This window comes from Rhineura floridana, chromosome 8, assembly GCF_030035675.1.
Source record: "Rhineura floridana isolate rRhiFlo1 chromosome 8, rRhiFlo1.hap2, whole genome shotgun sequence".
Classification (NCBI taxonomy): domain Eukaryota; kingdom Metazoa; phylum Chordata; class Lepidosauria; order Squamata; family Rhineuridae; genus Rhineura; species Rhineura floridana.
The window spans coordinates 98196096-98208953 of record NC_084487.1 but is presented as its reverse complement, the minus strand read 5'-3'; the positions used below and the strand labels follow the sequence as shown (position 1 = coordinate 98208953).

Here is a 12858-nt window from a genome sequence, read left to right as displayed (position 1 = left end):
CAACATCTGGAGGGCCAAAGGTTCCCCACACCTGCTTTAGAAACAACCTTTATAATGAAAAATGCTCAACATTTTTTCTCTCCCCCACCCCAAGTGTTCTCCATCCATCCAGCAGAGAAGTACGGATCTGAAAAGCATTTACCGCAGGGAAGAGAAAACCACAGGCAGGAAAGCAAACAGACTTTGCCCCCAAGGCTATAGTCTCCTTCTTCCAAGCAGTCTGCCCTCCCTCTGGTTAGGCCAGCCATCAGAGAGGTGGGAGCAGGATTTTCCTGAGCCAAATAACATTTTTATAGTCTAAGAACTGACTGGTGTATCTTTTGATTAAAATAGGCCAGAAAAACACTGAAATTTATTTTTTAATGTTTCTGTTGTTTTCTGTTAACCTAACACAAGAAAACTCCAAGAGAACAGCAACTAGATTGGCTGTGCCCACTCTGTAATCTGTGCAGAAGCAACTTTTTCAAACTAAAGTATCCATTGGTCTTTTTCCAATCACAGCTAAAATGTCAAGGAATGTAATGACATTCATGGTACATAATAAACTCCCCTTTTCAAGTGAAGACCTGGGGGAGGGGGAATCATTTTGTTTCAGAAGCCTTGTAATCCACCCTTCTGAATTCCACCCAAATGGAATGGAAGAATTTAGCCATGCTATTCAGCCAAGCTATTGTCAATTACCTAATCATGCTGGGAATAGTTAGGACACCTGTCATCCACACAGTGGCTGGCTGATGGCCCAGATGTCAATCACAGAAGCATTCCTTCCAGTGATTTGCTATTGCTTCTGACTACCTGGCAATCAATGATGTGGTCTAACTTCCAGGCTCCGGGGCAGAAGTTGTTGCAGATGAATTCAGTGTACCTATGAATACCAGATAACTGGAGACAACAGCTAGAGAGAGAGATGTCTTCATGACTTGCTTCTAAGCTTCTCAGAAGCATCTACCTGGCTTCTACTGCAAACTGTACGCTAGAGCAGATGGCCTCTTGGCCTTATGTCTTATTTCTTATTTTGTTATCCTGCAGTTGTCCTGGAGAAGAGCCACAGAGATGTCTGGGAAAGAACTGAATCTTTCCTCTGCTCTCTGGGTGTGTACACGCTCAGTTTTCAAGTGCATTCAACGCACTCTGGGTGCGTGTCTTTTTTGCATTGTCCACACAACAACATCCTTAAACAGATCCTGAAATGTTGATCTAATGCATTTCTTCCCTTTCAGCCTATAATTGACTTGAGATTAGTCCAATGGCAGCAAAAGACTCCGCTCGGACATGATTCTCAGCATCAGGATATGGACATCAGACATAGATCTTCAATTCCTAAACTGCCTAAAGCACAGACAGACAGCTACCCTAATGCAATTACGACTACAAACGATCAAATGAGGGCTCCTCAAGTTGACCTGTTTCTTCAGTCATCCTGAGTTGCTTGCACAAAGCCTACATTAGGTGGCTAGATTAGACTACGTCTGGTTTTTACTGAGCATTTGTTGATGGGGCAGTTATATGACAACAAGCATTCATCCTGCATTAATCATTTGTTCATCCCACGCTTTTCAATGCTCTAACATTGTTTAATGTTAATCAGGTATGGGCACACATTCCTTTAGAAAAAGCAGGTTAAATTTAATGTAGAGGGAGGCCTTGCAATGGCTTCAGTGCTTAGTATTGACTTGTACATTACCAGTTTAGCCTGTGTAGCTAAAGTCCACAGCTGCCACAGCCTGAAAGGACTGGGTGAAGAGGCCCTCATTGTGGAGGGGAAAGCTCTTTGCACAGTCTTCCGTACACTTGTGTTCATAGTGACCAGGGCAAAGCTGGGACACTTTAAATATGCTCCAGGGCAAATTGATAACTTTCAGAACTGAGTAACCATAATCTTTGCAGATGTTGGATTATGGCAGGGAAGGTGAACCTCAGGCCTGGGGCCCGAATGTAGCCCTCCAGGCCTCTCTGGTTGGCTCTCAGGACTCTGCCCAGCCACACCTCTCACTGACCCTGCTCCATGTCCTCCTTGAGTGCTTTAGCCTGGCTGGGAAACTGTCACAACGCTTTTTGTTTGTCTGGATGAAGAATGCACAAATGTATGTATAGAAACCTCTGGTGCTTGTGTGGCTGGGATGTAGCCTGCTATTCAAAGGTAAATCACGTATATTGCTATATCCACTCTTTGCCGTTGGCCTCACCCACCACTGACATGTGGCCCTCAGAAGTTTGCCCTTGAGGGAATGTGGCCCTCAGGCTGAAAAAGGTTCTCTACCATGGGATGATGGGACAAGGGCTTCCATGTCACAAATTGTGGCTTGTTTTATTACTGTTTTGACCTCTGGAACCTCTCTCTAAAAACTATATATACTGGTGTAAAAAGATGCAAAAGCCAACTTAATTAATTAATTAATGTGCCAGATGATGTGACTTCATTGAACAAGCAATGGGTGAATTCTTTCCCAGACTCATCAGTTATGTCAGTATATCACTGTATCAAAATAACAATAGTTGTTATGACCATGACATCTGACAGTATGGTCCTGTGATATTGTTGTAGCTGAACAAAACCATAAAATAATATAAAATAATAAAAAAAATTCCTTGATTTGGGTGTAAGACTTAAAGTGATCACAGTGTCCATGCCTTAGTCCTTAACACATGAAAGGAGCTCATTCTCAGGTCATCCCAGTTGTCCAGTTATGTTAAGAGAGAGCACACGTCTTGGCTTAGCACTTCCATCCACTTGTTAATGCCTGCAGTGGATCAGTTAGGACCAGAGCTGAATAATCAAGAAGCCAGCAATGGCTGAAAGGAGGAGTCCAGGTGGTCCAAGAGGCATGCTGGCTGGGCTGGCGGCTGCTGCACATTCAAGCTTTGTGATTGCTGAGCTGATCCCTGTAAATGTTGCTGCGCCTCCCACACTAGCAGTGCAGACGGCATGGGTAGCGCAACCCTTCATAGCAACTTTTTCAGAAGATTCACCTGGTAGATCGAAAACAAGATGGTTGTCAGCCACAAGGGGGCAATAGTTAATCATCTGTCCATTTCTCAAAAGCCAACCAAAGATTCCCCTGCTCACTCGTTCCCAACTGTCATACTTGCTGGATTGATTGATATCCTGCACCTTTACTAAACATTTCAAGGCAGCTAACTATCAAATGTACAACAGTGGGGGGGGGGGGAGTGTAATTTTGGTAAAAAATGCAGAAAACAGAATCAATAAAATAGACTAGCCCAGAATTGAGTAATAACTTTGCTGTCTTGGCTCATTCATTTGGTATCTAAAGATCAGTTGGAAGTTGGTAAGCTCAGTTACAAGTTAGTACATTCAGTTAAGTTCCCAGGGTATGGTCTGAAGGCACATGAGGCTACTAATTTGCTGAAGCTAAGCAAGTGTGGGTCTAGGTAGCATCTGAATGGATGACTGCCTGAGAAATCACATATATGCCTTCTCAGGTTCCAAGGTGGAAGAAATAAATGTAAGAAAACTTAAAAATTAGAACTTGATTTGCAGGGTAACAAAAAGGAACTTATTCCAATGGGCATAAATTCACATGGAAAGTTGTTAGTCATCTGTTGCATCCACCAGCATGGCGAGGAGAATTCACCACTGTTTAACTCCCCCAGTGTTCTGATCCAGTGAAGCAAGGCCAATACAAAGTTCGAAGGGGCCTGGGTGGCTGCAATGTGGCGGGTCCCATACTCTGTTGGTGGACTCTGACGGGCTTACTTGGTGGTGGTGGGCAGCAGCAGTAATACTCCAGAAAGAACCAAGTGGCTGGGTCTAGCTGCCATTTTAATTTCCCACAATGCCCCTGCTTTAACATTTCTCCAGGGCATTGTGGGGGATTAAAATAGTTGGAGCTCCTTGGAGTGCCAGGCCAGCTTTTTGTTTGGGGGAGGGCAGGACAGGTGACTGATCTGCATTTATGATATGAGAATAATTGCTGACATCAATAAGAACCCAAATGAAATGCATGCATGCATAGGAACAAATAAATTACCTATTATCAGAATTACCTAAATGTATGTATCCAGCCAAATCGATGCACTGAGATTCAGATCCAACACAATCCACTGTTTCATCACTGCATGAATCATTAAATAAAGCATAGCAGGCTGGGCACTGCAGGCCATTGAGTTTCGTATCTAAAAGTGGCACTGAACAAACAGAAAAAGTTAACTTCTGGGAATGTTACTAGCTGTTTAGAATATAACTGTGTTGCACAGTGGCTTTTCTTTGGGCTAAATCTTGACGGGGAAAGGATATTTGCTCTTCCAACTAACACACAGGAACTTTTGCCCCCAGAGATAGAAAAACATACCTGTACTGAAAGTAGTACTAACCCCCACAGATCTTAGATCGTAAACTTCTCTTAAGTATACAAGGTTGAAAGCTTTTAGTTTTTAAGTTCCTCCGGCCAGAGACCTATTTGTTTATTTACAATGATAGAGTGCCATTGATGATGGTATAATGGAAGATACTGAGTGAAGGAAAATTAAGGGGGGAGATCTTTGCCTTCTGTAAGAAATTCCTTACCTGATGGGATGAAGGGATCCTGGGGAGATCTGTATTGTGTTCTGTGACTTTTTGGGCTGGAACACTAGGCCACCTCAGGTTTACTCTATCTCCATGGGACTCAATACGTGAGGGGATCTTGGTGACGCAGCGTGGCGCACTTAGTAAAAGATCCCAGTGAGGATATTTGGACTAAAGGGGAAGGCTTGCTCACTCCAGCCCTTCCGCTCATTGGAGTCAGGACAGATGTGGCTTGCTGAATTCATTTTTTGAGCGCAAGACAACCCCTTACAACAGGGTTGGAGAACTATTTTCAACCTGTCGGCCACATTTCCTAATAGGCAACCTTCAGGGGGCCATGTGCCTGTGATGGGTGTGGCCAGAGATAATACTGGAAGGGCCAGAGGCACATGTGAATGGAGCAACGGATGTGATTATCTTAACCTTTGTGCAGGAAACAACATACCAGCCAAGCAGAAATGGGTGGTTTCTGTCCTCACCTGCATATCTCCATCCGCTATCCAGGCAAGCATCACAATTCAAGAACACATTCCAGCCAGGCAAAAGCACTCCAGAGGAAGAGGGGCTGGGATGTGGTAAGGGGTGTAGCCTAAGGAGACGGGGTGTGGCATGGGAGAGTCCCAAGGGTCATGTAAGGAGGCTGTGGAGAGCTGCATTTGGCTCCTGGGCCTCAGCTTCCCCACCCCTGCCTTAGAATAACCTCAGAGCTGATGGGGAGAAGCGAGTATCGCTCCCACCCTTTTAACCTGAACCCATCATGGAGGGCAGCGGGGGGAGGCAGAGGAGATTCTGAGGAAACTTGGTACTGTACTGCATTGTGAGAACTCTCCAAATGCAGCACTAGGCCTCCTCAAGAGTATGCTTACTTGGGATGCCATGGAATCCTAAGGGACACAAGGTAAACCAGGACAACATCCCCTTCCACTTCCCATTATAGGTTTCAGGCAGAAGTTTGTTCACATTCATCACCTGAGTCTAAGGTGCTCCAGCCACAACAATCATTTTGCAGCAGAAGGATGGGGTGTAAAGAAGCCCCGTCCTTTGGTCCCAAACCCATCTTTTGCTAGACCTAAAGAAAGCAAGTGAGAGGCTGCTTGCTTCCCTTCACCCACCCAAGCCTTTGACCCCCTATGTCCTTGCACCCCAGCCATATCTGTGCTGCCAGAATTTTCCCCATCAGTGATGAGCATCACACATACAACTCTTAGCCTGAATCAGTTCTGGGGGTGAGAGTCTTTACCATGAGTTACGGGCCACCACCAGTCCTGCAGGACCCCCAAACCCAATCTCACTGCTTCAGCATCCCGAAGCTCAGAAAGCAGCATGCAGATGGATGAACAGGACAGAGGGATACCTACAGTTGGCAGGGGAGGCTGTATTGCAGGCATCACTTTTACAGCAGGAAACTTTGGTCCTTGATCTTCCTTTTTTACCCAAGTTAATATCAGCAGAACCAGCTTCACAGACATTGGATGGAACACAGTTCTTCACAATGCCATTAACCTTCACATCTTCTGCAGGTGGGAGTAGAGAGAAAGGCATGAGACTTTCTATCAGAGGATGAAAATGATGCATGCAGTACAGACCCTCAAAAGTGAACAATGTCTATGAAACACTATGTTCCAGAGAAGTGGCGAGACTAGAGGCCCTCGTTGCTAGCTCTCTCTCAGATTGATGCAATGTTTTAAAATGTTGTTTATTTTTTATTATTCTTATGTATTTATTTACTACATTTATATCCCAACTTTCCTCCAGGGAGTTCAAGGCTGCATTCATAGTTACTCCTCCTGCTATTTCATCCTCACAAGAACCCTTTGAGATAGATTAGCCTGAGAGATAGTGACTGGGCCAAGGTCATCCATTCAGCTTTGTGGCTGAATGGAGATTCCCCAGTCCTAGTGTACGCTGACTCCACTATCCACTTCCCAGACAATCTTGGTCCCTGAAGCACCTTACAAAATTAACCAAAATATACATAAATAGAATAGAGTACAATAAGAGTCAAAAATCTAAAAACACAATGGCCCGGTTTGCAAATAATGCCAAGCCAAACCACGGTTTAGCATCAATGTGTGAGAATGAATGCAGGCTAGGGAGAGAAGATCATGGCTCCTTTGCTCCTCAACAGTCATTCTGCTGCTGTGCAATGGCTTGGGTTACTATGCCATCTGAATGCAAGCTTATGGTTTCTCTCCAGGCTAACCAAGGTTTGTCTCATGGAAAAGTGCATTATCAGTTTGAACTGCCAAACACAACTGGTAGTCAACAAACAGTGCACTCCTAATCCCCAGATACACCCCATCCTAATCTCCTCCAGATGGTGTATCTCCCCTCCCCCTGGGTGTAAATGATTTACACAGGTGTAAACCTGATTAATCTCTCTTCCCCCTCCCCCAATTTCTCTAGTGCTTTTAAGAAGGAAACACATAAACCCCTAGTTAACTAATTCTTCCTAAGCAGAGATTTACCATGAGAGAGGGTGACGCCCCTGAGAAGGCCCTTAACAAGTCAGCCACTTGCAGCACTTCCAGTAACATAATATAATGTACGCTCTCAAATATAAAACAAAAAAAAGAGTACCAGGTTCTGAACTTCAAAAAATTATACACAGATTATAAAACACCATTTTCACTTACCCCGTTCACTTTGAAATAAAGTTATGCCACAAAAATCATGATCTTGGGGGCAAGTCACCAAGTCACCACTGCAGTTGTGGCCTACACCTGTGCAAACTTCACATTGCAGAGCAGTCCCTGGAGAACAAGAAAGAAAGAAAAGGAAAGCTATTGTCTGAATTGGTACCAATTTCATATTGTTTCCGTGTGCTAATTTCTGTTTTTCTGGGAAGAAAATTGCTGGACCTAAACAGTTCTAAAGACTGAAGTTTCTTCTTAGATCTCACATCCTGAACCAGAAGTACTTGTCTGATAAGATCAAAAACTGTCCCCACACTTAATTCACTTAAGTTATGGGTGTATATATAGTTGTAAGTTTACAAGAAGTAGGATGGGAAGTAGAATGAGTATGATTAATTCCTACCATTTGGAATAGCATCAGATTAAACAAGCCAAAATGCAGAAGTCACCTTCTTACTTCACAAATATTAGGACAATGTATTGAGGCGATTCTTTTTATTTTCATCAGCATAAAAGACAATGGATGTGTTCTAGTATTCATTTTATGAAGTTCTTGCTAAGTTGACTTGGGTACAGCCAGCATCACCAATAGCCATAACTTGTTCATCTGGTTCATATACCTGCTCAGCTCAGCTAAGAAACATTTTGGCTGACTTTGGATGAGTCATTCTCTCTAAGTGTAAGCTAATTCAAAAGATTGCTGATAGAACTATATATAATCTGTACTTTTAAAACAAACAAACAAACACCAGTCTTCTGCAGCAAAAAAGTAGAATCTTGAGACCTCTAACCAGGGCCAGCGCCAGAGGGCAGCCAGGTCAGACCCTAGTCGAGGGTCCCTCCTTAGGGTGGGTGGGTAGCACTCCTTTCCACAATCTGTCGCAGCGTCTGCTCCCAACCCTGCCGCAGATCGCAGAGAGGGAGCTCCCAGGCACCCCCCACCTACCTTTTCCTTGAAGTAAATGCTGGCTGTGCAGTGGGCACATGCCTGCCATCAACCAAGATGGCGGCCGAGGCTTCCCTAAGGGGCTAATGACCCTGTCACCATCTTGGTTGATGGCAGGCATGTGCCCACAGTGCAGCCAGCATTCACTTAATGGGAAAGGTAGCTGGAGTGTGCGGGCAGGTGCCGGAGCCTGGGACAGGCTGGTGCCCATAGGCCTTGGCATGTCTGGCACCAGCCCTGCCTGTAACATTATGTAAATTAGACATGTTTGCACATATTTGCATAATTTATTCTCCTCAGGGAAGGCCCAAGACATTTTACTGCCTGAGGTTCCACCATTCTTTGTACAGGAATCAACTGGAACGGCAGGTGAATCTTATTTCAATATTGACAATGGGATAAGTATCCTATAGTGCACCTGAGGGCAGCAGGCTAGTTCTGGGGATGGAGGGCAGGCTGTGTGGCATGCACAACTCTGTCCTGCAACAGAAGAATATACCCAAGGGGCTCAGGAAGACCAGCCAGGGGTCTGCCATTGCTGCCCTCCCTGCCTCCAGCGGTCACCTCATTCTGCTTAACGGTAGGACTGGCCCTGATTGTGCTTTTCTTAGGGGACATATGCAAAAACTATGCAGAACTGTGAAGCTCCGCCTCTTGGCCTGGCTTCTGAGAATTTGTCAGGCATTTCCCACACATATTTCAAGTTTATGTTTGCAGCTGTAAAAGCTAGAAACATACTTTTACATGGACAGAAAAAGTTCATGCTCTCAGATGACAGATCACCAATCCAATTTCTATGAACACACAGCTCTGTTTGTGGTTAGGACAAAAGGAGAAATGGAAGGATGTATAACAGAAGCTCACTGGTTTCTGTGGGCAAGCCACTTTTTCTCAGGAGAGACATTTCCCATTGAATAATGGAAAAGTTCCTTTTTTTAAACTACAACTCCCATCAGCCCCAGCCAGCATGGCCACTGGATTGGGCTGATGGGAGTTGTAGTTCAAAAAAGTAAATTTTCCAAGCTCTGCAGTCAATAATAAACTGTTGTATTTGTGTTATTTTAATTAAACCTATTATTTCTGTAACACCATTTATTAAAGAAAAAGAAAATAAATAAATCAAACTCATATATACCATCCTAGAATTATTTTGATTTAAGGATGACATAAAAACTCAGAATTAGCTGTATTTCAGTGGCAGATTCTTCAGCTTACTCCCTAGTCACTGTTTCCCCACTCCCCCCGTCAGATATTTCCAGGCTCCAGAGAAAGTCCAGAAATGACTTCACTGGGAATTTGGCCCTTAATAGATTCAAGCTGACAACTCGGGTTGACAACATCACAATCCCGAGTCATTGTGTAGGCAGACATCAGGAAAATAATCTGTCAGATCAGTATTATTTGTAGACCATGACCTAAAGAGTTTGCCCATCCTTACCATATTCAGAGGACAGAGACACACTTACTGTTCTGCTGGCTCTAGTGCCTCTCCACTTCTCTTTTCTGAAAACAGGTACACATAACGCTAGTCAATCCCCACCCCTTTTTACTGTAAAACCTGGTAGGATCAGCTTGATTTTTCCCTTAATTTGCTTCAAAGAGATTTTGCAACTAATCAGCAGGTCAACTCATTCTCCCTCTAAGTGTGGCCATGGAAACACTTTGCTGTAGGCAACTAGTATGCTCACAGCCTTAGATTATTATCCTCTAGTTAATTACAACACAAAAGCAGTAATAAGAATGCAATGCAAAGCCCACAAAGCAATTTTGCTTGCTCACCTTGCCCCAATTAATCCAGGTCTTTCCATCCAACTGAATTATTATATTTATGTACCTGCTATACTAGATTATTATTATTTCCACTTGGTTCTCTAATCATTGCCTGATGGCCGCAAAATCTTACTCTGAAGCATGGTGAATAGGATTAGAAACCACATGATCAGGAAAAATGTATTCCAACTGCATATTAGCCTTTGTGCAGTTTAAAATAAGGTTCATTTTCAGTGTCAGTAGCATGATAAACTATCCACCTTTCTGTCCAGAAATTATTGTTCATATTAACTTTGTTTTGGAGAAATCCTTGATATCTGGGGAGGTGAACGCACTCTTAAATTACATCCCTTTCATGTGGGAACTAACAGATGGACAACAAAAGTGAATCTGTACCCATTATGTGACTTTAGAGACTTATATTGCAAGGCTGGAAGGAAAAACACCAGCCACACACTACCCAGTGGTCTGAAGATCTCACTGCCCTTTCTGTGTTTGAATACATGACTCATAATCGTCAGTCTCATTTATCAACCTGTTTGAACATATGGACTGCTTCTATGAATCCATACATTTAAATTAGGATTGATGGAATATTCTTATTGCTAATATCAGTTGCCGATGTTTTTCTCTCTCTGTTTTCTTTATCTTTCTGTTACATTTGCAATTAAAAAAAAAAGATAAACCATCTGCAGCCAAACAGATGCAAGGAAAACTGTGCTGGTGTTCACTCCTTGTTTTTCGTTTTGATCAAACAATAACAACAATGCTCCATTGCATAAGAAATGAAATGTATTAGGTGGCATTCAGTGGTAGCCCTACACAGAGTTGACCCGTTGACGTTAATAAACATGACTAACTTAGGTTCATTAATTTCAGTGGGTCTGCTCAGAGTAGTTGAATGTTCTTAGTTGGATCATTTGTTTATTTTATTATTTATTTATTGGATTTATATCCCACCCTTCCTTCCAGTAGGAGCCCAGGGCGGCAAACAATCCCATAGCTTCCAGATAATGAAAAATAAGAACATAAGAAAAGCCCTGCTGGATCACACCAAATGTCTAACTCGTTCCATATCCTGTTTCCCACAGTAGCTAACCACCACCCTCTGTGACATGCCCTGGGTAAGTCCACAAATAAAGCAGAAGGGCTCCTACTGGGAGAAAGGGCGGGATATAAATCTAATAAATAAATAAAATAAAATAAGGGCTATAACCCTCCTCCAATGTAGTATTCAGTTGCATACTGCCTCTGAATCTGGAGGTTCCATTTAGCCACTAATAACAAAGCAACCCTAAGGTGGTGGTGGTGGTGGTGGTGGTGAGAATCTGTGGCAGAGAAACTGCCACTTCTGAAGCCCCGCTGGATTGTGCCAGCCATGGCAAAAGGTGGAGGGGTGGATTTTCCATTGCCCCCCATTTGGCCTTTTAAAAATTTTCCCTCTCGTTGACACTGAGAGGAAAAATATATCAGGTCCAAAGCTCAGTGTCTTTGTTCATCCTTTCTGGGGGCTCATAAAAATGAGGCCTCTATCCTGACATCCTCCACTCCAGAATGATCTATTTCCAGGAATGCCAATTTCCACTGCTGGACTAGGGAGGCTTCCCTCTCTGCCAGTGGAGAGGAAGATCCACAACATCCAACAGCCCCTCAGCTGCCTTACCTGGAAGCTTAGCATTACTCCATAACTGATTTTGTATACCCTAGATAAAATTAAGGTATGCCACAAGTTCACAACATGGTGAGGTACCTCTGGGTGTAGGGAGATGGGGAGGAAAGAAGTGATGGGTTAACGACTTCTATTCATCACTTTTGAAATAAAGTATTGTTGGATCATGAGAGCTCTTGTCTTGGAGCTGTTCCTCATAATTTCTGCAGTTTTTTTAAACATTAATAAAATAAAACTTAATGGAAAGAGGAGGGACATAAAACAGTCCAGACATGCAGGAGAAACATTGAGAGAGGCATGCAGGAGAGACATGCAGGAGAAACATAACATAATATATATCCAATAGGTACACATTACAGCTGCACAACTACATTCTACATAAAAATGGCATTAAATTAGTTCTTGCTCGCTCGCTCTGTGTGTGTGTGTGAGTGTGTGTGTTCCACATCTTCCAGGCAACAAATTTTGGGTGAAAAGCCTTCAAAATAATGTCAATTCTCATGTGACATTCTGGCAGGGATTTAGGGAGAACATTTGATTTAGTTCAGCAGTGATATCTCTCACATCTCTGTGAAGGGCTATGTAGCTGACATATATTTAATGCAAGAACATTCCAGAAATCAGGTGCATCCAGATTCATAAATAAGAAGCATGCAATTATGTCTTGTAGAGCTATAATATTTCAAAACAAAGAAGATCATACTGAGGACTCTGATGTTTTGTGACAAGGAATAGATTGTTAAAGTAAAGGATATCAGTGAATCCATGTACGTATGTGCATGCACATGTACACACACACATACACCCCATAGGAGAAAGCATGTGTTCTAGTGCACTAGCTCCCCCATACTATATATAATGCTACCACCATAGGATGAGATACTCACCTCTGACTATGAGTGCTGAGAGGAGGCAAATGCGGAGACAGACCTGCATTGTTGCTGGGTGAAATGGGTTAAGCCTCTGATGTGGCCAACTCTTCAGATGGGAGTTGTAGTCATACAGACAATTACTGCAAATGAGGGAGGAGTATTCAAAAGCTTTTTTCTTCCTCACAATCACATTGGACAGGAAGTTGTGCAATGAAGGCTCATTTATTACATTTTTATCTCACCCTCATTCTTTCTCTGAGGAGCCTGAGAGGATGTACATTTCCTCCATTTTATCCTTACAACAACCCTGGGAGGTAGCTTAAACGGAGAGATAGTGACCAGCCCCAGATTACCCAGTGGCCTTTATGGCTGAACAGGTATTTGAACTTGTTCACCCTAACTTCTTCACATAGTGGGCTCCATGTCAATATTGATGT

At 43.2% G+C, this 12858-nt stretch overlaps 1 protein-coding gene across 1 annotated transcript; it reads right to left on the bottom strand.

The window, feature by feature from the left end:
• Positions 1-2386: 2386 nt before the first annotated feature.
• Positions 2387-12533, bottom strand: LOC133390813 (phospholipase A2 inhibitor and Ly6/PLAUR domain-containing protein-like). The gene is made up of 5 exons (XM_061640213.1): positions 12437-12533; positions 7165-7281; positions 5887-6042; positions 4009-4149; positions 2387-2970 (listed from the first exon to the last, which is right to left on the bottom strand). The coding sequence occupies exons 1-5, from the start codon at positions 12483-12485 to the stop codon at positions 2756-2758; spliced, it is 678 nt and encodes a 225-aa protein (XP_061496197.1). The 5' UTR covers positions 12486-12533; the 3' UTR covers positions 2387-2755.
• Between the last annotated feature and the right edge of the window lie 325 nt (positions 12534-12858).